The following is a 24,116-nucleotide window of genomic DNA, read 5'->3' on the forward strand; positions in this document are numbered from 1 at the left end:
TGAAGAGCAACACCGCTGAAACACAGCTATTCTGCTAATGAAAACAGAAGCATGCAGACACAGTCACTGGATCCCCTTGGAGGAACTGCTCACTTCAACAAAGTAAACTTTTACTAATGGAAGAAGCCTAAGGAAATTTGCCTGTGTATAAAGACAAGAACACGGTCCCAAGCCATTAACAGCAAGAACAATCAGCTACACCCTGTGTTAGGAAGCCACGGGGACTGTTCCATTTGCACAGTGTCCACCTCAGCCCTGCACAGCAAGCTGCTCCTCACCTTTCTGATTTTTCCTATGTTTTCTCTTCTCATTGGAAGAGCTCAGTAACTTGCAGCATCACCCACTTAAAGGCAAGCACTGGGCATGCTGCATGCTGGACACGACCAAAGTCCCAGCATAAGTACAGGTGAATGAGGCTGGAAACAAAAAGCTTGGATTACAAAGACTGGCAATGCCTTCAGCACAGGGTATCCTTGCACTTTCAGCAACTGTATCATTGTACAGAATGCCCTGTGTGAAGAAAAGTAAGTTTACAGTAAGGATATGAATGACTGAGACCCCATCCTTAAAGCTCAGGTCTTAAAAAAAGGGCAGGGGAGTGACTCTACATACTGCTGGAGGATGCCATGTACTTATGATCTGCCTTTTCTAATCTCTTCTTATCTCTCGCTCCAATCCTTTCTCATGTCCCTCATCTATTGCAAATTCCCTTTTAAAGCTGGAGCTCAGCACATAAATATTTTCATGCTGCATAAATAGGTTGTTTTGTGCATAATGCCACAGGAGGCTTTTTTTTAAAAACAGGACCTTTAGTGCTGTGATAACGGCCTCCTCATTTGCACAAATGAAATGTTCCATACAGCTCAGTACTCATCTGCTCAGCAGCCCCCATGCAAAACGGTTGGCACAGCGCCCGCTCATCACGGGCTACGGCATTAATACAGAATATTCCGTACTCAATGGGAAGCCACTAAGGCTTGGAAATACCTCCCAAACGTAATGGGTGCTCGGGTTTTCCATTTAGCATTTTCCCACTAGAGTAACCTTTGTTTTCTTTCTTCACAAAAATCACAGATACTTTAAATATTTACGTGCAAAAGGGCTACCGTTCAGGTTGGCCCATTTGCCAGCCTGTCTGCTCAGTTTTGCTTCTGTCACCTCTTGCTCCCTGACCTCATTCCCTGTTCAGTCAGCCCTCGGTTCAGGGTCCAGAAAGCGCAGAAACCATCAAAAATGGCCTTTCCATTTACTCTGCCTGAAAAAAGAAACTGCATTACAATACCTAAAGCTTTTCAAAGGGCTAATGAAAGATAGGGGCTGCCACATCACATCATGGTAGATCTTTTAAATCAAACCTGCTTTTCAGAAGCTACATTTTAACAGCAACGCAGTAAAATCTGGAATTAAAATCAGCGATTTTCCTCTAGTGTTTCTATGTACATTTGACCAGCAGAGATGCTTCAAACCAATGGGCTGAATTCCTCTGTGCTGTATAGTGCAGAGAAACTCAGGGAAAAACATAGGGAAAAATGTGCTGAGTACGCATTTGTCTGTTGTGTATTTTCATATTTTTCAGGTCAGAGTGTGACTCTACAGGACAGACTATTTTGGAACATTTGTAACAGTGAGCACACTGCGCTGCTAGGCACGCAAAGCACGGCCTGACTCTGGTTTGGACCTGACCCTAAAATCCCCCAGAATCTAAGTAAACGCTGCACCACACGTCCCCTTCTGTGTGGCTCTTTTTGAAGGACTCGGAATGCACAGGGGGGACAGAAGCTTTGGCTGCAGCTGCCCCCCAGCTCAAGACTACGGGTGCTCTTTTCATGCATGTCTTGCAGACTCATTTCTTCCCCCATCTGTTGATTTTTTTTCTTCATTATGTGTTAGCAATCAATGACTATCCCATGGCACGTTCCTTTGCAGGGCTCTGAACACAGCATTTCTTGCCAAGGGAGCATTCCACACGAGTGGCTTCTGCTCACGCTGTCTGTTGCTGCAAGTGGGACTTTCATGCCAGTCTAACCCTAATGCGATGACTATCACATTAGCAGCTTTACATATTCATTGATTTGCAGAAGTGTTTTGTATTGCCTTAAGCTCCAAAACCTTTGTGACAACGCATTACAAACAACAGACAAAGGAAAGATCTTAAGAGGGGCTACAAATTTCTTGTTCTGCTATCTTATCTGGCAGAATAGTACCTCTCCAAGTTTATCCTGTCTAGTCTACAACAAAGCCTTGTTTTTTATGAAATGTCACACTGCTGAAGGATCTAATTTTTCTTTGATACAATAGCCGACGTACAATAACTGAATCTCAAAAAGCACAACGTGAGTAAACACTCTGTAATGTATCTAAACACAGCAGCTATCCAGTTATCCTAGCACTTTATTTCAATTTAGACCAAGGGACAATTTTAAAAGATTTGCTCCCAAGTACGCAATTCAGAAAAATACGACTTACTACTCAGAGCAGTACTTTGAATCCACGCTGTTAGTCGTCTTAGCTGAAATTCATCCTTGATGATATCCAAAGGTCCAATAACATTTTTCATGGAAGAATCCCTTATTTGTAGAACATAATAAAACCGTTCAGCTGCAACTCTGGGCCGCTGAGAACTGCAGAATGAGGTCTTCCTTATGTCACGGGATGTTTTTCAGACACGCCTGTTACCTGAGAAATATCAAAATGCACTGGTTAAATATAATAGTATCTTTGATGTGTGTTAGTAAGACAAAATGTAAGGCTGTTTATCGCTAACGAGTTGGGTGCTCATTAGTGTGCTCCATCAGGAAACACTGACAGCAAAAGGCAAAAGGAGAAGTTCAGTGTTAAATCCACACACGGCACATTTCAGCTATTATAGCCTGTGCTATAAGAGGAGAGAACTGTTGCATGCAACTACTTTAAAAGTATGTATCAGGGCAAGAAAGAGAAGCATTTGTTTGATTCATTATATACTTTTTTTCAATAAAACTCACTTCCAAATAATGCTTTTCTTTCACATTGTGCTTTTCATTCCTATCTCACAAAGCACTCCAGAAGAGGTCAGGATCGTTTTACAAAACACAAACATGAAGTGAGGGACCTCTCTGATGTCAGTGAGTAACACAGCACAGTCCCCAGCTCTGCTGACTGCTAGTCATAGGAACGAGGGATTACCAAGGGCATCTTGTGTCATCAAATCCAGCTTCTTACTCTTCAAATCAATTTTGCTATAATAATCTCATGCAAGACACTTTCTCTGGAGTGCCTGATCTCTTATATAAGCTCCTAAAATGCTCTTTCAAAATCATCATCTCTTGTATATCCTCACCCATCCTGACCCTGTTGCAGGACTCTCTAGGTAATGCCAAGGCATTACACGTCAATGATGAGGGATCACTACTCTGACTTCAGCTATCACTGACACTGGAGTACGAGCTGGCATCCTCTTCCCTGCCTGCTCCCAGAAAAAAGAGTGCACTAGGTGCTACAGCAGGCAGGTGGAAACAAAGAAATGCTGAGAGCCTGGCAACTGCAGCTGAGTAGAACAGTAAAAGCCACGCACTGTCCCTGTGCACAAAGTTATTGCAGCGCTAACTGGAGGCCTGCATTAGCCAGGATGCTAACACAGATGGGGCACATAACTGTCCTTTTGCGTACAGACTGATATCCTGGCAAACAACAGTCTCAAATACCCTCAGTCCAATGCATTTCCAACGTCCATCACACCTCTCCTTTTTCAAATAGCTATTTACCAGAGGAATTATATTGCCTTTCAACCCTCACAGCCTTGGTACAGAAACACAAAGACAGCTCTTAAGTTTTGAGGTCACGTTCAGGTTGCTGGTTTGAGTGTCCTTGTGGGCTGTTTCATTATGCAGCAGCTACAGCAATAGGGTAATTCAATACAAACCTTTCCTAATAATTCAGCATGAAGTAGACTTTTTGCTTGGTATCTTCAGTTTTGCGCTTTCACTTCAGACCATGCTTAGAGCTGGCTTCACTACTCAGAAAGTGCTATCAGCTTATTAAACACAAAGCTGTTCCCAAGCGTTACACAGGGGCACGGCCCCTGAACTTCTTTCCCCAGGCTGCTTGCAAGGCTTGGATCCTTGCTGCTGTGAGGCTGCAACTCCCCAGCCACCCACTTCTTTGTTTGATTGTCTTTTCTCACTGAAACATATGCTTCCCCTTTTCCATGGCATTTCAAGCAACAGTATCCATTGTATGCCCCTCTTGACTGACAGCTCAGTGGCAGCCTGTGAATTACTTGGCACGTGTTGTACGAATCAGTTTCAAGGAGGGTCTGCCTGCTCAGTGAATGCATCTTTTTGCAGCTTTGAGGGGCAAGGGATTAGCACCACTTTGGCAAAGTTTGGGTACAAAAGTCCTTGACCACAGTTGGTATCACCTTTCTTTGAAGCTCGGCACAGTCTTCTCCATTTTCCTCACAGACAGTGAGGCACAGACAAAGTTTAATGGATCACACTAAAAATACCTGGTGTTTGACAGACAGCTCAGGTAAGCATTTAGGCTTCTGGATATGCAAGTTAAGAGAACATGTGGCCTTCTGTCAGCTTCCTTTGCTAACAGTAATGCATTAGCAGCTTTGCCTTCATGCAGCACAATATGCCTGCGTCTCTGGCCGTGACATTTCTGCTGTAGCTGTAATTGCAGGATCCAAGCAGTGCAGTATGGAATTCATTGTACTCTTTACAGCTGAATTAAATGGCCACCTACAGGGAAATGGAAGTCCAGAGAACGAGATATACAACTTTTAGCACAGTACCACTTACATCCTCGAAACAGAGCTCTGTTCAGGTGTGAGAATAACATTATGTTTATGGTGGCCTCCTGCAAGAAGGCGGCACTTCACTCACAACCACAGCTAACTCTGTTGCAGCTTCGTTTCCATAAGAATGACAACATGCTCCAACTAGAATTACCAGCTTTGATGTTGAAGCTGCTGTGTATTAACATACCACATTGGCTTGGGGAAAGCCTTTGCTCTGAGCCTTCTATGGTGGGTATTACTGCTATGCTCAGTCACTACGTTTCTCCTGGCTGTTTACATCTTCCCCTCAAAGAGATAATTTAACCCCTGTGCATAAACATCCCTGCTACAGAAGTGGTGGCTGTGGATGTTTTACACTTCAGAAATACCAGCAAGGGCCCCGTTATGTTTGTCTGTGGAACTTCGTTGATATTAACCTTCCTTCCATTCCGCTGAAATGATAAAAAAAAAAAGATTATATGTACTCACTATGGAAAAAAAAAGTTTTGGGTGAAAAAGCACAGACCCTATGATCCGATCCATCTTCTCTTTGCTATTTCCAACTACTTAAAGCATAATGTCATTCTAAAACACACACTTGGAGTGTGGCTTTCCGTTCTGACAGATTGTTATGATGTTTTCCAAGGTGACCTTCATAAAGCATGTTTCTTTTGAAGCCTATATTTCACTCTCAGGTCATAATAGTTTCACACAGACAAGCAAACTGTCAGCTCCTGCTTTCTAATTAATGGTTCTTGGAGGCTGCTGAGTGGGGGATATAATTAATAGCACTTAAGGCTGGAGTGCAGCAAAATCTACAGCTGATTACTAGGATGTGTGTTTACTTCAGGATTATATGCAAACAATTCCTAAGTGCAGCCACGAACAGCTCTCAGTGACGCTCCTGGGGATGTCCCCAGGACCCGGCACACCTCAACTCTTACTCCAACGTAAGCACTCCAAGAACTGCCGTGAGTATGAATCAAGGCTCCCACAGCTGATGGGCACTCACCTCCACTGATGCTATTCCCCACAGCAGAATCCACAGCGTGTTGGACTTTGTGGTTGCATGGTGGACGCACTCCAAGGCATAATCATCATTCTGCGGTTTTATTAGTTCAGAGTGCCAGAAAGAACGGGAGGGCTTTTCTTAGAGTAAAGCTGCCAAGGAGAGGTTCTGTGAGCCATCTTGTCACACTTGTCTGAATTTAAGGAAAGCGATGTGATTGCTCTGGTGCTCGCGGTTGCACATGCAGCATGAACGATCAGACGTGCTGGAGCAAGACCAGATGCGAGTCAGATTGCCAGTTTAAATTCCCTCTGGTCAGCTGCTGCTAACGGTGGTAATTTCCCTGCTGAAGTCAATAGCATAGCATCTTTTCATGCATGCTGATATCTTGGTACAGACGAGGCAGTCATGAGGCAGGATGAGTGCTCTCAAAGAACGAGATCATCTCTTTCACAGTGGGGTGAAAAAAGTGAATAAAATTTGTATTCTCTGACAAAGTTTAATAGACTGTATTCTCCAGAAACACTGCCAGACTGGGGATGAAGGGTAAAGCTGACATTAGAAATCCTGCACTGCTGTGCAGCCTGTATTATTTTTGAGAGATTTAAAAATGAATTTTGCATGTTGGATGACAAATATTCAGATGATTAAGCAATTAAAAGCTATGGGACATTTGCAGCTCAAGAAGCACTAGGCAATGGAATATCACTGCCAATCTCCTTTATGCAAAGGGACGTTTTGACATCATACTTAGGACTGAACACTTTTCCAGCAGCATAGAAATATGACTGCAATTGCACATAAAATAGGAAAACTTCAGCTGACACTTGTGCAGCCTGGTTCTTTCTTCAGAAGCCACACTACACACTGAAACTGCCTTTGAAGAGAAACATTCTTCATATCCTATTTGAAGGTTAGTAACCCTTTTAATCTTTAGCCTTTTGGCTGTCACGTGCACCGTGATTTAAAATGCACAAAACAGACTATCAAAACAGCCAGCTATAGATAGAAAAATGTTAAAGGTGCAACGAAAAACAGGCTTGCAGATTAAGATTCTGCATCAAATACTGCCCTTTGAGTGAGGACTCCTTCCTCGTGGTTCTACCTCAAAAGAGATACCAGTTAGCAAACACAACCAACACAAGAGTAGAAACAGCACCTGAAGAAGTCAAATCTTGGTGCCATTAAGCAAAGAGTGACTAACAGGAGCAATGACATTTTAAATATCCTGTCCAGAGAAAGTTTTTTTTATTATTATTATTTTCTGATTCTTGTCCTTATTCAGAGTGACACTGAACTTCACCTTGGGTATCTCCAACAATTTGGGTAATGACTCAACCATGGCTACCCACCACAGAAGGACCAGCACCAGCATATGTAGTAGGAAAAGAATCAGGAGCTTCTTACCTGTTTCAGGAGTTTCTTGTGAAAAAGAAAGTCACCTAAAAGTCCTTATTGATCAGATAATCTATAAATACAGATAAAAAAAAGTGTCCCTGTACCTAATCAAGTCACACAGGACTTGTGACAGTTGGTGAAGGACTTGTGATAAATGTAAGGGCAGCTTGGAAGGCTCTGAGGCACTGCTCAGTCTGTCCAGGCTAATCTAGCTGAGCCGGGATTCCTTCAACACAACACTTAAGTAGAAAAATAATGCATGACGCCTTAAAAATTGCCATCTGTTGGCTCCAGAACACACACATTCAGCTCCTTCTGACTTTCCCTGTGCTGCATGAAAAAGCTCAAGTCAAACGGCATCCAGGTAAACTTATAAATGGCAAAATAAATCCTTTGTAGGTGAAAAACAAAAATAGCTTTGAAGGAGAATGCATATAACCTTGCTAATTTGCCAGAGTTTTCAATCTTCATCATTTTAGAAGCAAGGTTAGGAGAGCAAGTAAAGGTCAAGAAATTCAGAAGATGCTCAGATACACCTTTATCAGAAGTTCAGAGCTTTAAACCTCAGAAGCAAAACAATGTCAGGGAGAATAGATTGACAGTGATGCCTTGCACTGGGAACCAAGGGTTGGAAGGACTGTTTGTACTAAGCAAAATACTCTCATGATAATGATGCTGCTGAGATTTAATTTACCAGCCTGTTCTAGGAAAGGTAATGACCTTAATATCATGGAGAACTTATCAAGAGGTCATCCATGCAGAGACACTGATTTATTTTCATAATAAATGGAAATAGAAGTCCTGTCACATGTATGAATTCATTCCTGCAAGCCAATTCCATCTATAAAGCTTTGTGTTTACTATCAGGAGATCCTAAAAACATATTAGTAATATGTGGGTATCAGATTCCAATCCCCTTGAGCATCTCTCTGTAAATGTACTTCAAATTCATTTCTAAACAAAAGAAAACAACAACAAAAAAAAAACCTCCTAAATCCCAGACCTACACACTATATAATGGGGTACACCACCACTGCAAAAGGGATATGCTGTTTTATTCTAAATACTACTCATGCCATGGATGAAGCACTACATAATGCCTCTGTTTGTAGAGAGGACTGCTTGCATGTGTATTATCTAAGGATATGGTCTTTCTGCCTGAGTAACGCACTTTTATGGCTCTCAGAAATGCACATCTCCAAACAAATCCCACAGTCACAGCAGCAACTTAACTGTGTAGCCCAAACCCTATTTCTGGCCCTTGATCTGCTTACGTGCCCAATTGGATCAGTCCCAGGTGCTGAGGACAATCTTCCCCTGCTCTTGCAAATGACAGGCATTACACAGCTTTCTCTGTGCCAGCCCGCAGAGGTGCTGCCATGGTTAAATTGCCTGGAGAAGCTGGTGTTTTTGCTGCAGTCATCACACAAGTGAAAAACAGAACCAGCCCAAATGGAGACGACAGAACAGCAGAGAAGATTAAGTTGTCACGCACAGGTGCCATGTGTGCCATGTAGTTGAGCTCAAGATTTTTCAAGCTGGGCTGCAAGCAGTGAGTCACAGGCAGAGAAAAGGGATATTTATGGGATTTTAGTTCTTCTGAGTGAAAAATATGCAAGTCAGAAATGACAGAGAAATGAGAGTGCTGGATGGTGGCAAACAACATATGGGGAACAGGAGAGAGGGAGCTTTTGGCATCACTGCCACAGCACACATCCCAGAGTAACTCATATCATTCTCTGAGGGCCAGTTCATTTCTACAGAAAGACTCTGGCTGCTGGGATGCCGAGTACAAAATGAAAGCCTTTCTGTTCCTAGAGCACCAATGTTAGTGTTTGCTAAGTGTTTCCTCTTTTCTATTCCTCCCTACACGTTTCCTTTCCTTTAAGGCCAACAGGAATTTAGCAGAACAGGTTGTTTTCCAGCAGACGTAATTTTGAATGTTGAATTGATCAGATGATTTAAGATGTGAAGGAGGGAGCAAGTCAGCATTTGCATGTACTACTCTATAGCCTGAATTCTGCTGGGATCTGTTACATGTACGCAAGCACAGCAGATTTTAACTCATTGTCTAGGTATCATGGTGGCTATTTTGTGTTCTAAAAGCAGAAGGACATGTTAGGACAGGCATTCATCTGGATTAACTACTGACGGTTCTGATTTCCAGGTGTGTTATTCTTTTGCTCTCTAGTAACTAAAAGCTCTAAGATGGTTCTTATTGAAGGATGAGGACGTTATTTTAGCTACTGTTGGAGCACTGCATCCATTTTGAAACAACACAAAGCTAAGAGCTCTCATTTCTTCTGTTCCATCCTACATAGTCTCGCACGGCCTTAAGAAGACTGGAGAGGATTGAGCAGTTCTGGGTGTTGCAGGAGTATGTTGATGTGCAAACCATTACCTTTAATTTTCTTGAAAATACTTCTTCAGAACTGCTGCTTCAGCTGCCATTTCCTCTTCTGTCCTCCACTTGTCAGGGGAATCCTCTTTGTCATGGTCCTGCAACTTTTTTTTGAGAGAAGAAGAAAAAAAGTTTGTTGATTTTTATTGTTTTGGAGGGGGGGGTTCTATTGTCACAAGCAAGACACGTCTGACTGAAACTATCAAAGTATTCCATGGGTTTGTGGGATGGAGAGACCTGGAGATAGAAAGATGAAGGGTGAAGGTTACTGGTTTTGGACTGCGACAGCAGTAGGATTGGCTAACTGGCTCTGAAGGATTTATGATGATAACACAGGGTGCCAAGATGAGTAATAGGCAGTGACAAAGTTCACCTTCGTGAGCTGATGGTGAGATACCTCGTGAGTCTTTGATGCAACGCTGGTAGGTAATAGGATAACAAACCCTCTGGCAGCTTGAAGTGCCCATTACGTTGGTGGAGTGGTCCAGGCAGAAGCTGCCTGGACACCTTGTCAGTAATTCATGTAAGATTTTCTCTCTGCTTTTTCCTCTTCCCATGGGGCCAGCTTTCTCATCAAAGACCTATTGTGATAACAAGGCCCCGTTGCAGCTGTTTCCATCAGCAGTTTATACCAGCAGTTTTCAGAAGAGATACATTACCTCCCTGCATGCAAGTTATTAGTCCTTCCTTGCCCTTGCTTTAGAAGCAAGGTACAGCCCTACTTTAGAAAGGAAAATTCTTTTAAGAACACTGTATTTCATCAGTGATCTGATGGGAAAAAGATCCAAAGTTGTGAAACAGTTAATTTTTCAATCTAGCTGCATAATACACCTGCAAAAATATCCCATATGTAGTAAGAATTAAGTGACATTATAGCAGATCTGAACATTTCAAACCCATCTACTGCTTCTCCAGAAGAGAGAGTCCTATTTTATGGCAAATAGGATGTGGTAGCACTTGAGTGCCTATTTGTACACATGTACACTCAAAGAATTTCTGCCACTCATCAAGGGAAGACTACATTAACAGCAGGCAAGAGAAACATTTGCATTAATTGCTTAAGTATTGAGATTTCTAGGGTGTCTCTGGGTACAGAGACAAGTACAGATTTTATTAACAGCTTCTATGCTTCTGAAAAACACCGTATTATCAACTCATTGTTAATACCACAAAGCTGGAAGCTAAATGAATTTACACCTTTTAATCCTGGGCAAATTTTAGTACAGAAGATGAAGCAGTTGGAAACAAAGACAAAACAATATTGTACCTGCCAAGCAAACTTCATTACTGTATATGGCATGTTTAGCAATAAACTAGGATTGTTAGCATATATCCAACTCCCCATACTTTTATTTGTGCTGCGTTTCTCCAATTCTGAATTTTGCTGCCAGCTATAGTCCTGTGCGTTTTACACTCTGCAGTACAGATTTCTTTCTGCTCAGCAGATGAAGCTGCTTTAGAAAGCTATTTCCTTTCATGCCAATATGATACAATAGCTGTAGGCAAATTAAAGTGTATTACTGTTTGACTAGTATAGAACTAATCTTCATTGTTATGTTAGCTCTAGGTATGTCATAAATTCATCTTGTAATAATGCTATAGAATGATGGAGAAAGATTTACATACCAGGAGCAGGTATACATGGTCAACATACATCATTTCTGCCACTGTAGGAACCTATATGGCATACGGGTACCACGCTAAGCTGGCTATGGGAGAAGTAGCACACATCACCTTATACTTTCCATTGACTGTGAGTGCTCACACTTCACAAGACAACGCGCTCGGATGAGCCAAGTGGTGGTAAATCAATTGTCTGTCTGAGGTGTGAGCTGCTTATCTAAAAACCAGTCTCGCTCATTCGACCTGGTGTCAGCAGGAGACACAGCAGCAGCAGCTCCAAGGCGAGGGAGGCCAGCCCCTGCTCCTCAAAGTCCCCTTGCTTAACTTTTAGTGATGTCTTTGGCTGCTCTTTTCCCTCACTATCCCGTTTGAGCAATTCAGGCAAGAGCCAACTCACCTGTGCAGAGATTAATAAGGGAGGCATTTAACTCAGCTTTTATTTTAGTGTCGCTTCCTCAAAGAAACAGAGTGAATTGCTGTGGTATTTTATACAAAAATGAGCTCTATCATCTAACTATAATCAACTCCCTCCATGCTGTAGGAAGAAAGCAGCTCTTGGTATCTGGACAGCAATTCCCTCTGCAAGGCTTGGCAGAAGCACTGGGAGCGGGGTTTGCCTACATGGAGCCTTGCATCACTGCAGCCCAGGGTGCACACCGAGACGTGGGCAGGGCAGTCAGAAGCTACAGATCATTTTCTGCAGAGGTTCAAGCTAATTACCACTTAAAAAACTGCTGGCACATGAGGGAGCGTAAAAACATAACAGAAAGGTGACACAAAGGCACCACACCAGACAGACAAATATGCTACTGCTAACACCCGAAGCCCAAAATCCTCTGAAACCAAATCAGACCTATTGTTGAATTACTGAGGCAGATACAAAAACACAAGAAATAGCAAAAGGGTAAGCAACAAGATTAGTGTAGTTCAGATACCTCTGAAGAGACGGGACAGGGTGGGAAAGCATATATACGTATATGTAATATTCTGGGCAAACACAGATGCACATTAGTCAACTCGAATCGCAGCTGCCCCAATTACACACTGTATGTGGTTCAGCATTCTTCAAGCACCGACTCTCGTTTATAACAGTACATCTTCTTGCCTCGCAGTACAAATAAATGCACTGTTTCTAAGATATGCCCTTCTTCAAGTAGATCATTACTGATGTCTGACTTCTTGGGCTTCCTGATAAATTATCCTCTTCTTTCACCTCAAGCAGAAAATGCTCTTCCACCAATAATCTATGACTGTCAGTCTTGATTACTTGTAAACAGTGAAGCTCTTTGAATATTTCTGCTTGTGAAAAGCGTTCATTTTCTCACTCACGTCTCCCAGTGTGAGATGCTGGCAGACCTGACAGCTGTGCTTTATGTTATTTTATTGAAGTTGTTAGTGCTGCAGAATGGTCTATGTTTTTATCACCACAATTCTTAAGGGAAAAGCAATATTGTTTTATCACACGTTCACAATGGGGAACCTTTGCTTCTCGCCCTTTGCTGCGGAGCCCAGAATTCACACTGCAGCAGGCTATGGTGAACCCAGGTCCAGGACTGGATGTTGCTTGAAATAACATCTGTATTACGGTGTTTTCTACTTATGTCGTAACATCAGCAGAAAAGCAACCCATGTTAACAGAATACTAGCTCTGTTAAGTATTGGGGAAAAAAGAGCTCTTACGAGCTTTTATGAGTGACAACAGTGTAAAGAGCTTAAGAGCTCTTTACACTATTGTCACTCTCCATGAATATTTACTGTTGATACTTAGGAGTTTATAACCTCCAACACATTTAACTACAAGCAAATTCATAGCGGTAGAGAGAGTAATTACACCAAACCACTGCAAGACAACAAATCCCAACTGCTCCGCCCCTTACAAGATACAACACTGACAAAGCCCACAGCTGGAAAACAGAAGAAGGAACTCATCTGATCCAAACTGCTGGCAAATATATCAGGCATTACCCTGCTGGTAATGTTTGTTAGTATCAATACTCCTTTGGACACTATCATGACCTGCTCGAAAGAGGCATCATTTTATTACTGAATTCCCACATTTAGGTGAAGTCTGCAAAATAATATTTCTGCAGCACATCAACACATGAACTGTAAGGAAGAGGAAAGTCCCATTTCCTCTCTCCAGTGGCAACCCATTTCCAGAGACTGGAGGCAAAAAGAAGCCCAGGGCTGCTGCACGTACCTCTTCCTCCAGCACCCATGGCTCCTCAGCCACTTGGTGATACTGAAGGACCTCAGTGCTGATTTCCTCTCGTTCTGCCCTTATTTAACTTAATTTCCGAATGGCTTTCCTTGTGCTTTTCTCCTTGGGCTTGTCCTGGCTCTTTTCCCTTAGTGCTTTCTTTCTCTTTTTATTTAGCTTACCTCCTCCTGGTAAGACTTCATTTTCACCTCTCCCCATAATGTAATTAACTGTGACTGTCACTGCTATCATCTGCAACTCCTGCTACGCTGTACCCTTTCCCCAACCTCTGCTGTCTCCCCAAAGGGAGCGGGAAGCCTCTCCTGGGCTGTGCCTCCTGTCTCCATCCCAAATATGTTTAGCTGGTTGTGGTTTGAATCTTACCAATACCGATGTTATCCCTGCAAAGCATACCTTCCATAGGAAATCTATGTTCATCACAGCTGTATTTTAAAGAGGGTGTTTATTTCTACTTCTTATCGAATTGTTGTCATAATGGCTGTAAATAAATATATATATATTTTCTTTACAGTTTTATTGTTTTGCTTTGGGGAAAGACTTGAACCTCGTACTTCACACAGACATGAGTAACTGTGTGCTTTTTAGCAAATCACTTAAATGAAGAGAACGTTGTGGGAACACAAAGGTTAAGTAAAAAGCCTGAGCGCATGAGCTTAAGTGCTTTGCTAAAATACAAGACCAAGTTTCCAACAATTCCGTATAAAAAAGACAAGAAAAAAATAGGAAAGGTATCCTGAGCAATTTCCTTTTTAAAGGATAAGAGACAAAAATCAACCACAAGCAGAACGATGGCTGCACAGAAAACACATTTCCTGCTCAGGGAAATACACAGATTGTACTCTAAAGAGCTGAAATCTTGATGGACTTCCAGTTTGGCTCCATCTGAGATAAAATTCTTGGAAAGAGAGTACATTACAAAGGAGATACTTGAAGGAATATCCACCAGGGTTAGAAGTCCTGCCAAAGACTTGGAGAACTGCTATTTGCAGTCTGATATGAATCCAGGCAAGAACCCATGAATGTGTTTGGCTGCAATTTCACTGTGTTTTTAAGTAGAAAAAGTTGCCCGTTATCCTCCCAGGTAGCAGATAATGTCACCAGTTACACCTGGAAAGGCGAGGTGAGAGGGATGTGGGGGGACTTCCTAAAAGCATTTCCTAGTGAGAACTGTCTACACGAGAGACTTGTTTTGCACAGAGTCCTGGGTAAGAAATGGCAATGTCATCAACGTGATAATGCTGAAGGAAAAGTTATACTGTGCACACAGCCTGCCATGCAACATTACTCATTTGGAAAAAGGCTATTTTTAATCAAGAAAAAGCACTTTAATCAAGGATAGAGCCAGTGATTCAAAAATTTCATGCAGGTGCATGTATTACTTTACTGAAAGCATTTTCCCCAAAGGTCAGAGCTGCAGGGAGATGTGCATGTCCCATCCCAGCACTGGAGATAACCTCGGGGTGCCCACATCAGCCTGATGTATTCTGGCTCTCGGCTCAGGGAGCCTCAAAGTCAGAACTTCCCCTGCTAATCCTCTTAACTTTAAACAAATACTTGCGGTACCGTAGGCACACTCAGATTCATGGCATGCCAAAGACGACACATTTGTGTTAGGGAGGTTGATTCAGTTTTCCTTTGTATTTTTCCACCCGCACAAAAGAAATCAGCTGCAGGTCCTACAGCATAAACACAGAGCTGGTTCAGCAAACAGCAGGGACACGAGCACACGAGATGCCCCCAGCTCCTGGGGAGCCCTTCCCTCCTCCCCGCATCTCTGGGAGCTGCAGGAAGAGCTCAAAACGGCCAGAACAGAGAACAGATTTCTGCTTGGCAGGTGAATGAGTGTACCCAACAGCTCCTATTGAGCAAACCTCCCCACCTCCTCCCAGCCCCGCAACTCTCTGAAATTAAAAAACAACATTCAATCAACGTTTCCTGCAGTAGCTTGTACTCTGAGTCACTCTCTCCACTGACTGCAGGAAGATTTTAAGATTCCAAATGTCAGAACTGACACATGCTGCCTGCTGGAGGTAAACCCCTGCGGTTCCAAAGCCTGCTTGTGTGTGCTTCCAGGAGCACTCAGGGACCCCTCGCCTGCCAGCAGACCTCCCCAGGACAGGGCTGTCTGCCTTCTCCTGGATGCAGCTCCATCCCCAGGACACCCTTTTCCTCCCAGGCACCCCTCTGATACTTCTTTAGCTTTCAGCCTGGCACACACAAGGCTACCTTGCCTCCAAGATTGCCTCCCCGGGATCTAAGTGGCCAATACCATCCAGTAAGTAGGCACTAAAATAGGTTGAGGAATAAATTGCTCTCATTTAACATTCACTCTGAAAAATATGGCTGCGTTTATTATGCAGTATATTGTTTTATATACTGTTTTGTTATAATAAGTCATGTTTAAAATGTCATGACATTTAAATCAACAGCAATAAGAGGGAAATACTGAAAAAGAACAAGATCAGAAAGGATTTGGAAAAATCCTAGCAAAATGTTACGGGCCAAACTCCACAGTTATAGTGAAAATGAAGTGGTTGTTCCCAGGTGTGGTGGCAGAGAGGTGCTACCACCAGTGGGGTGGTTGTGGTTGGCTATGGCCAAGGGCCTCCAGCGCTTGAGGCAAAGCCATCACAATGCTGTGTCCCCCCTGTGGTTTTCGTTTCTCTGGGCTGTCCTTTGCCATCGAGCCACCACAATACCCTGAATATGTCCTCGGAACTTGATAATGCTATTTGTCCCAGAGAAGAGCTTTATTTCAATGCCTGTGCTAAGTTATATGAATGAACTTTATATATATATACTATAAAAGCTTACTTTAATGCGGCTTCATAGCCTTTGAGAAAACACACAGACTGTCAACCACTGATGATTTACATGCATAATGGCAGATTTTCACCACAAAGACTTTTGATGTTGAAATAGAAAATAAGTTGGATCAGAGGAGCTACTGCGTTACTGCAGACTTTGTGCTCATTTTTCTATCAGGTCTGAGCCCGTATGGAGCATCCCTCACTGCTGCCTCTTTGCATCCTCACCCCCCGCCAAGGGGAAAAACAACAACTGCAACAACAAAACAGATGGCGATGCAACGAAACATTAAACCCAATCCCAATACCTGTGCTGTACCACAAATATCTCACTGAGGCAGAGGGTAGGAAAGACAACAAAACGATCTTTTCTAGCATCTTAAGGGATATCTAACCTTGTAATTGCTCTAGACACAGAGGACACACAAGATGGAGACCAAGACTACTTAAAAGCTGTGTGTATTTTCTAAAAATTAGTAACTCAATGTTCCCATTACAACCTGCCAATATGAATGACATTTACTCTTGCTCTGAGGAATGAAAGAAACTCTAAGAGACAGACTGCATTAAGAATCTATTGATATTCCACTGACCCAGTGCCATATGAACTAGACAAGTTTTGTCAAGGGCAAATGCCCCAGAGTCTGAAAATTCATTTCTTAAAGTAGCAGCAAAGGAAAAAAGAAATATATATGTATCTTCAGTGTCTAGAATACTTATAAAATCAAGTGTAGGCTCGTACTGTCCTGATATTGCAACAGCAGTTTGTAGCACTAGACCCAGATACGTGAGCAGAACTGGAAATATCAAATGGTCAATCACCTCTTCCAGTTTTCCTAGCAAGTTAGTACTGCCATAAAGCTTAAATGGGATGTTCCCTTAAGAGATATCACATGGGTTTTAACTCAGTTTATTTTATCTTACTACGCAAACTTCACAAAGCTAAGTTATCCATAGCAGAATAGGGTCTAAGACTTTCCTTTGCAAGGGATGGATGCAGAAGGCATGAGTTGTGCAGGAGGTCCCCATGGCACCCTATACTGGTGGGGACACCCAGGCAAAGGAACTGGAAGGAGAGTGAGGAACAACTCGATACTGTCCAGGCAGGCTCCTTCATCCCTTAAGATAATCCTCTTAACTATTACACTAAATCAAATGAGAACAAAAAGTCACAGACAAGGGATCCAACAGAGAAGCAACACAAGAACCCCTATTTATTTTTTCTTTGTGAAGCTGAGCCTGGGATAGCAGTGCCTTTTTCGAGGGGTAGAGAAGCGCAGGCTGCCTTCATTCGAGGAGGAGGAATATATTTGCTCCTGTTCCAAGCTGCAATATTGGCCTTCTGTTCAAATTCTTTTTCTGGGGGGTAAGACTACAGTTATACCCACGTGAGGCCCACGCTGAAGAGTGGGGATGGCGTTATAGCCTGGAAATATAATATTCTGTAATAGATTTCAGTGAACGAACTGAATTTGGGCAAAATTAATTTTAGCTGGATACATTGTGCAGTTAATTAAGGCTGATAGCTTCCACTAGAAGAAAGGAGTTTCTGATGAAAATACATTGAAAATCTTATTAAACTGCCTAGTAAAAAAAAAAAATCAGTTGCCATAGCCTGTGCTGCATCTTCCCAGACACCTCCATGTTTCTATACAGAAATCCTGTACTGATACCATTTGCATAACAATATTTAATATGCAGATTTGAGTATCATTGCTTTTGGACAGAATTAGTGTTCAGACCTTTGAGCACACACACATTTTAGAAATACTCATCTTGAAAACCTCACTGGAACTTTATTTGCAGCATTAGTGTGAGTTCTGCTCCTGGGAGCCTCACGGATGAGGTGGTCATATAAACATGGAGAGGTAGAAGGCAGAGAGAACATGAAGATGGAAATGTTTGGGTTGCTTTTCCCAATCTTCAGAGATTTTGTTTTCAGTTCATTTTGTTCATGCCTTAGGAAATGATGAGATCAACAGAAATGAACGCAATTTCCAGCCAAAATGAACACAGCTCATGGCTCAACTGAGAAGAGGTGGCGTGTTTTTCCAAAAGCTCAACTCCAATACTTGCAGACCAAACACCCTGAGAACAGATCTAGCATGAGCTTGCATCATGTCACTTTGCCAGTCTGGGAATTTACAGGTTTTCGACTTGTTCCTGAGGAAGCCAATTGGGAAAATAGGTTGTACTGCCACATCATGTGGTGGACCTGCAAAATCATTTTATTCATTGAGACGCAACTCAAAGTCAGGCCGTGGTATCTCAGTAGCAGAACTACTACAGAAGGCCTACCGCTCCATTCCTCTCTCCCATAAGCCTTTCATTTTTTAAGCTAGCCTTCAAGCAGAATTCCCAGGAGGCGTATTCTGTGTTCCCAGAGCTTATCCTGTGCATGTACGGATGTGTACAAAGGTGCCCAAGCTTTCCTCGTTCAGACCCGTAAGCATTATTATATTACATTTAATTGCAGAAGACACTGTCTTAACAGCTTTATTTCTTATATGACATCTTGTGAATTGCCTTTAAGAAAAGCCATTTACAAGACTTCTATATATATGTAAACTAGTATTCTAATGTCACATTCTTGTTTGCACATAACCTTGTAGTCACGTCAGCTAATCCGAATGCAAAAAGCAAGTGGCCCTTCACAGACTTCAGTTAGGAAACAGCAGCATGGGTTTTCATAAAACAAAAGTGTTTGACTGATACTGTGCAAAATCTGTTCTGCTGGAAAACCGGCATCTTGCCCATCATCTTCTACAAAGTTCAGTATTTTTGTCAGTGCTCATCTCCTTGACTTCTTAATTGTTTATGTTCACTGACTGTATCAAATGGAGTTTGCCTTTGCCTTTGCTCACTGTGTATTACATCTTTTAATCGGTATATATAATTACTTACCACAATCTGCCATGCCAGATTTTCTAAGCATTAGTCTAATTAACTTAAGCTTGATAATTATGTTTCAGATATCATAACAGTACACACAGAACTTGCAGATTATGCTGTTAGCTTAGCTGTTTCTGATAACGTTTTTCCCCTATTCTTATTTTCACTTTTCTTTTTGTACAGGGTGGGAGCATGGGGGGGGGGGACGGGGACGGAAGCTGCTACTCTGTTTAAGCAACTGGAGGTTTCCATAAAAGCAAAAATCAGGCTGTTTATAATAACAGGTCATCAAATAAGGCAACACAAATGAGAACAGATCCAAAAGGCCACGATTTCATCTACTTATAGAAGTAGAACGTCAGTGAAAGAAGAAACCTGAGCTTCCAACAGCACAAATCATAGAGGATTCAGACGCAACCTCGCAGCACTTACTGGCCAATTACAAAAGTACTCAGACTTTCCACAGGTCTCCAGCCTCAGCTATTCTAATTATACGCCTGTTGGCGACAGCGTGCCACCAGGGAGGTAATAAATAAGTGATAACATGCATGGGACCTGGCACACATACCTTGCCAGCACAGAAAGATCATCCCTCACAAAGTGATGTGGGCCATCTGGGCATATGAAATATGCAAGCCTGAGACCCCAAATAACAGTAAATAGATGCAGAGAACACTTATGTCACAGTAATAAAGAAAAGAAATCAGTAAGAGGTTATGGGGTTTTATTTGGCTTTCTGTGCAATACTTTTCTTCTCGCTTCTGTCCAATTCGCTTTTTTACCTTTTGAGCCCATCTGCTTGAACTGCTTGAGTGCAGTGGTCCACAGAAGCTGCCAAGCCTACTCAGAGAACCACACTGAGGATGCTGCACTTACTCTGGAGTTACTGGCAAGGATTTAATCAGCTACAAAACACTGAATCACTCCTATTTTTAACGCAGACTTAATAGATACGGAGAGGACAGGAACACGCAGTTCCTCTTGCGAAGGTTCCGCATTCCAGCCCTTATTTTCAGGTGACTGAAGGGCTGTTACCCTTGACAGAAAAATTACCAGCAGTCAAGGAAGTAATCAGAGCAGCCAGTCCATAAATAAGCATAGCATAAATCTGAATATTAGTAATTAGCATTTGATTCAATCAGACCAGAAGTGTTAGACCACTGTAGCAGCAATTCCTTATAGGAAACTATTTAACGTTCCAATTATCTTTAATGGATTAACCTCAAAGTATGGCTGAGGTGCAACATCCTAAGAATCCCTTTGCTCATCTGCAGTCCACTTGCAACTAATTTCCCTTCACAACCCTACCTCAATTAACATTTTTCTGTATTTCATACATGAGTAACTGCAGTACTGAAATATGCAATCCTTTCCCAAATTTAATAGCTGAGATACCTTAATTCTGATTCTACAAATGAAGGAAAATCATTTTTTGCTACTATCAAACCAATTAATTTCTTTTTTTTTTTTTTAACTGACTTTGCATCTGCAATGTATGTATGAACCAAAAAGGTCCTACATTTTTCACATCATAATTGCTTGGGAATGATCTGTTAGGCAGCACTCCAAAGACAAAAAAAAAAAGGACTTAAAAATCAGCAGATTTTAAAGTTTGCTTTACATTTTCCATCACTAAAATTTTTAAAGACTGTTTTATAGTAAGAAAGAAAAGCTCAATTGGCATAATATTAAACCATCTGGATTTGAAAGCCTTGGAAAGTGTAACAATCCAGGAAGGAAACAAGAATACACTCTTACTGGCCACTGTACATCTGTAGTGACACAACTGAATAAAATCACTGCAAAATAAAGATCACTTATGTATAACATAAGGAGCATTATGCAGCATGGGTAGAATGAGGGACAGCTAACTGCATTAGCTCAGAGTTCTCATATGCCCCTAAAATAGGCAAACGTGCCCAGTCTTAACCTGTCTACGCAGCAGGGCCACAGCTGGACCTCATGACCCTTCCCACTGCTGTTGTACGGTGAGGAAGCTCTTGCTTTGTGCCATGGTTGTGGCAAAAGGAGCAGCATTCTCTAACAGATTAGAAATCTGACATTATTTTCCTTTTCACTGCATGTTTGCAGCATTATTTTAGCATTAAGAAAAATGAACACATATGCAGATAACAGCATCCACACAGCAATATGGCATAGCTGTTTTCCTTCTTGCAAGCATCCCATTTAACTTTATCATCAAATGCCACACAGTGTTTCGCTCTTTACTGATTTTAACCTCTGTTTAGAGCTAGGCATTGTGTGCTGTGCACATCATCTAGTGCTCGCTATAGAGAAGAGCATTAACAGTAGAAAGACACAGTGACACTGTGCATGAGTTCTTTTTCAGGACTGCTGGATTCTGTTCCCCATCTGACACACCCATGTGATGCCACAGAGCTCCACTGCCACATCTCTGAGCTCCTAATGTCACAATGAAGTGACACAGACAGGGACACAGACATAACACTGCTTGTCCACACAGCTACACAAACGCACTTTATTTTGTATATTAATTTCTATAACAAATAGAGATATGCATGGCCTATTTGGTTACACGAACAAATCCGTGCCCTGAAAGATGATGCTCTCATTAAATGGAGTTGCATGCCCAAATCTTATAAGTGCTGTTTACTTTGCTGGCAGCACAGCCAGCACACTACAGAGCATAAATCTTTCACTATTGCCACTCACACTGAGAGCACCCCACAGTGAATTCTGAACGCTTAAAAAAATTAAATAATCCAATAAGAGGAGAATATATATTAATAATCAATAACTGCTTAATTTAGCTAACACTGTGAACACTCTCTCTCCAATCCTTTACTGCTTGCAAGAGAATACCAGATATCCTAACATTTCACCCCCAACTTGGAGCTTTGTTTTTTAATCCAGTCTTTTTTTTATTTTTTATTTTTACAGCATGTTTCACTTAGGATTAAAAGCTAAATAGTAATGAAAAGCAGAACTGTAGATTATTTTGTGTTGGAAGAGACCTTACAGGCCATCCAGTTCCAACTTTCTGACACAAGCAGGGCTACCACCTACCAGATCACATTCCCCAAAGCCCCACACAACCCAGCCAGGGATGGGGCACCCACAGCTCTCTGGGCAGCCTATGCCAGTGCCTCACTGCCCTCATAAAGAATTTGTTGCTCACATGAAATCTAAACCTACCGTCTTTTATTTAAAACCCTTACCCCTATCAACTACAGTCCCAGATAAAAATAAACTCCTCTTGCCACTACTTCTGTTTTTAAGCAATACCACACTGCATTTATGTATGAAAGCTGCTCTCGTTTCCAGGACTGTTTCAGGCCTGATTCTACCAATGCTGTTTGTCATACATTCATTTCCTGTAATGGTTCTGGCCCACTTGCCCAAAAGGGGAGAAATTCTTTACATCTAGTGGGCACTTTTATACCTCTGGGCAATTGTCCAGGGCCAGGCCCTTGCCTGATGCTCCACCTGAGCTGCTGCACCCTCCTGACCCCTCTGCATCTTCCTACAACACCAGAGCCAGCCAGGCCAACCCTGCTTTCAGGAAAGCACTTGTAAGTCCAACAGCTGCCTTTCAGATCGACTGAACCCAGAGGGCAGCAGACTGCCACCTCCTATCACAGTTTACTGGCACTGCTATCTGAATTGATGTATATATATTTTAAGGCTGTGCTCTAGATGACAGTGCCAAGCATCTAGGGACATTTCAGGAAATAGCCCTGAGAACATCAGAAAAGCTACAAATACTCTGTTAGGGATTATCTCCATGACATGGATCAAATCGAGGGTTTCATCTCTGGGATTTGGGGGCACCAGTAAAAATTTGGATAAATGCTACTGCAAAAAATTATTTGTCTGAGTTCACAGCCGAAAAATATCTGCTGAAAACTAGCATGGTGAACCATCCTGGGTTCAATCTCAAATAATGAGACAAACGTTGAGAATTATTAAAAGAAAGCAAAGTAGGTTTTACCAGCTTACTACAATAAGCTTATCGCATGAACACAGATTTTGTGCTGATTCTGCTACCGGTAGGAACAGGTCATTATCCCCACAACTTGAACAAGAGGAAAGGAGGACGTTTTCTCCAGATAACGACAATTTCGTGAGTGAAACTGAATTTCTCAGGCCCCAGTTCAGAAAGGTATTTAAGTTCTCTCTCAACACTGAGTGCATCTGAGATCCATTGCAACTCACTTAGGTTGATCACTTAAATGCCAGAATGAGATTGCACTTAATACCAACAGACACCTATGTAATTAAACACACACACACACACACACACACACACACTTGAGCATGACACACAGAGCTGGATGTGTTTTACTCACTACCCACATTTGAGGATAAGAATTCTTTCTTTAATTAAAGCGAGGGAAGATGTCTGGATGCTCACATATTATGGCAGTGAGAGCAGTACAGGAAGAGATATTAAGTCATGCTATGAGTCAGAAAACTGTGCAGAGCCAGATTAAAACCAGGGTAATAATTATGACAAATCAGTTGAAATTATTGCAGAAAATGTTATCTGCCAGTTCAAAGCTGAACATTCTGACAAATTTTAGGAAAAAAACATTTTTCCTTCATTCTTGGCATCCCCTCTTGCATCTTCAGAAGCTTTTACTGTTAAAACACCCAGTTTTTCAATGCCATTTTCCAACTGTGGCTGTGGAACATTTGGTATTACTTATAGCATTCTTGTGCCTCAACAAGTAAATACATATGGCACCTAAGGGGTAAAAAGAGACATAGCGAGGGAGGATCATGTGTAGTGACTACTTGTAGTATCATTCCTATCCATTAGCACAGTCCTTTGACCCACTGTGATAATTGGGGTCTGCCTGTCTTCCATAATTGTAAGCTCAGCATAGGAAAACACACGGCTTTGACCAAGTCTGAAAATGTCATAATTTTTGTGGATACAAACAGTGCAGAAGAGGAGGAGCATGAATTCATCCCAACAAGAGAGCTTTGTATGTAATCATATTCACGGTGTCTACAGC

The 24,116-nt window shown here is 42.0% G+C and overlaps 1 protein-coding gene across 13 annotated transcripts in view; it reads right to left on the reverse strand.

The window, feature by feature from the left end:
- Positions 1 to 1,330: 1,330 nt before the first annotated feature.
- Positions 1,331 to 24,116, reverse strand: part of FHIT (fragile histidine triad) — a 512,804-nt gene continuing 490,018 nt past the window's right edge. For 9 of the 13 annotated variants that reach the window (XM_046899953.1, XM_046899954.1, XM_046899951.1 and 6 more), the window contains 2 exons: positions 9,571 to 9,674; positions 2,374 to 2,676 (listed from right to left, as the gene is read on the reverse strand). In XM_046899953.1, coding sequence (XP_046755909.1) covers positions 9,573 to 9,674 — 102 coding nt within the window. In that variant the 3' untranslated portion in view covers positions 2,374 to 2,676; positions 9,571 to 9,572. Of the gene's footprint in view, positions 2,677 to 5,774; positions 5,924 to 9,564; positions 9,675 to 24,116 lie in introns of all 13 variants that reach the window. The other 4 variants (NM_001277802.3, NM_001277804.3, XR_006931286.1 and 1 more) reach the window with 3 other exon arrangements.

Source organism: Gallus gallus, chromosome 12, assembly GCF_016699485.2.
Source record: "Gallus gallus isolate bGalGal1 chromosome 12, bGalGal1.mat.broiler.GRCg7b, whole genome shotgun sequence".
Taxonomy (NCBI): domain Eukaryota; kingdom Metazoa; phylum Chordata; class Aves; order Galliformes; family Phasianidae; genus Gallus; species Gallus gallus.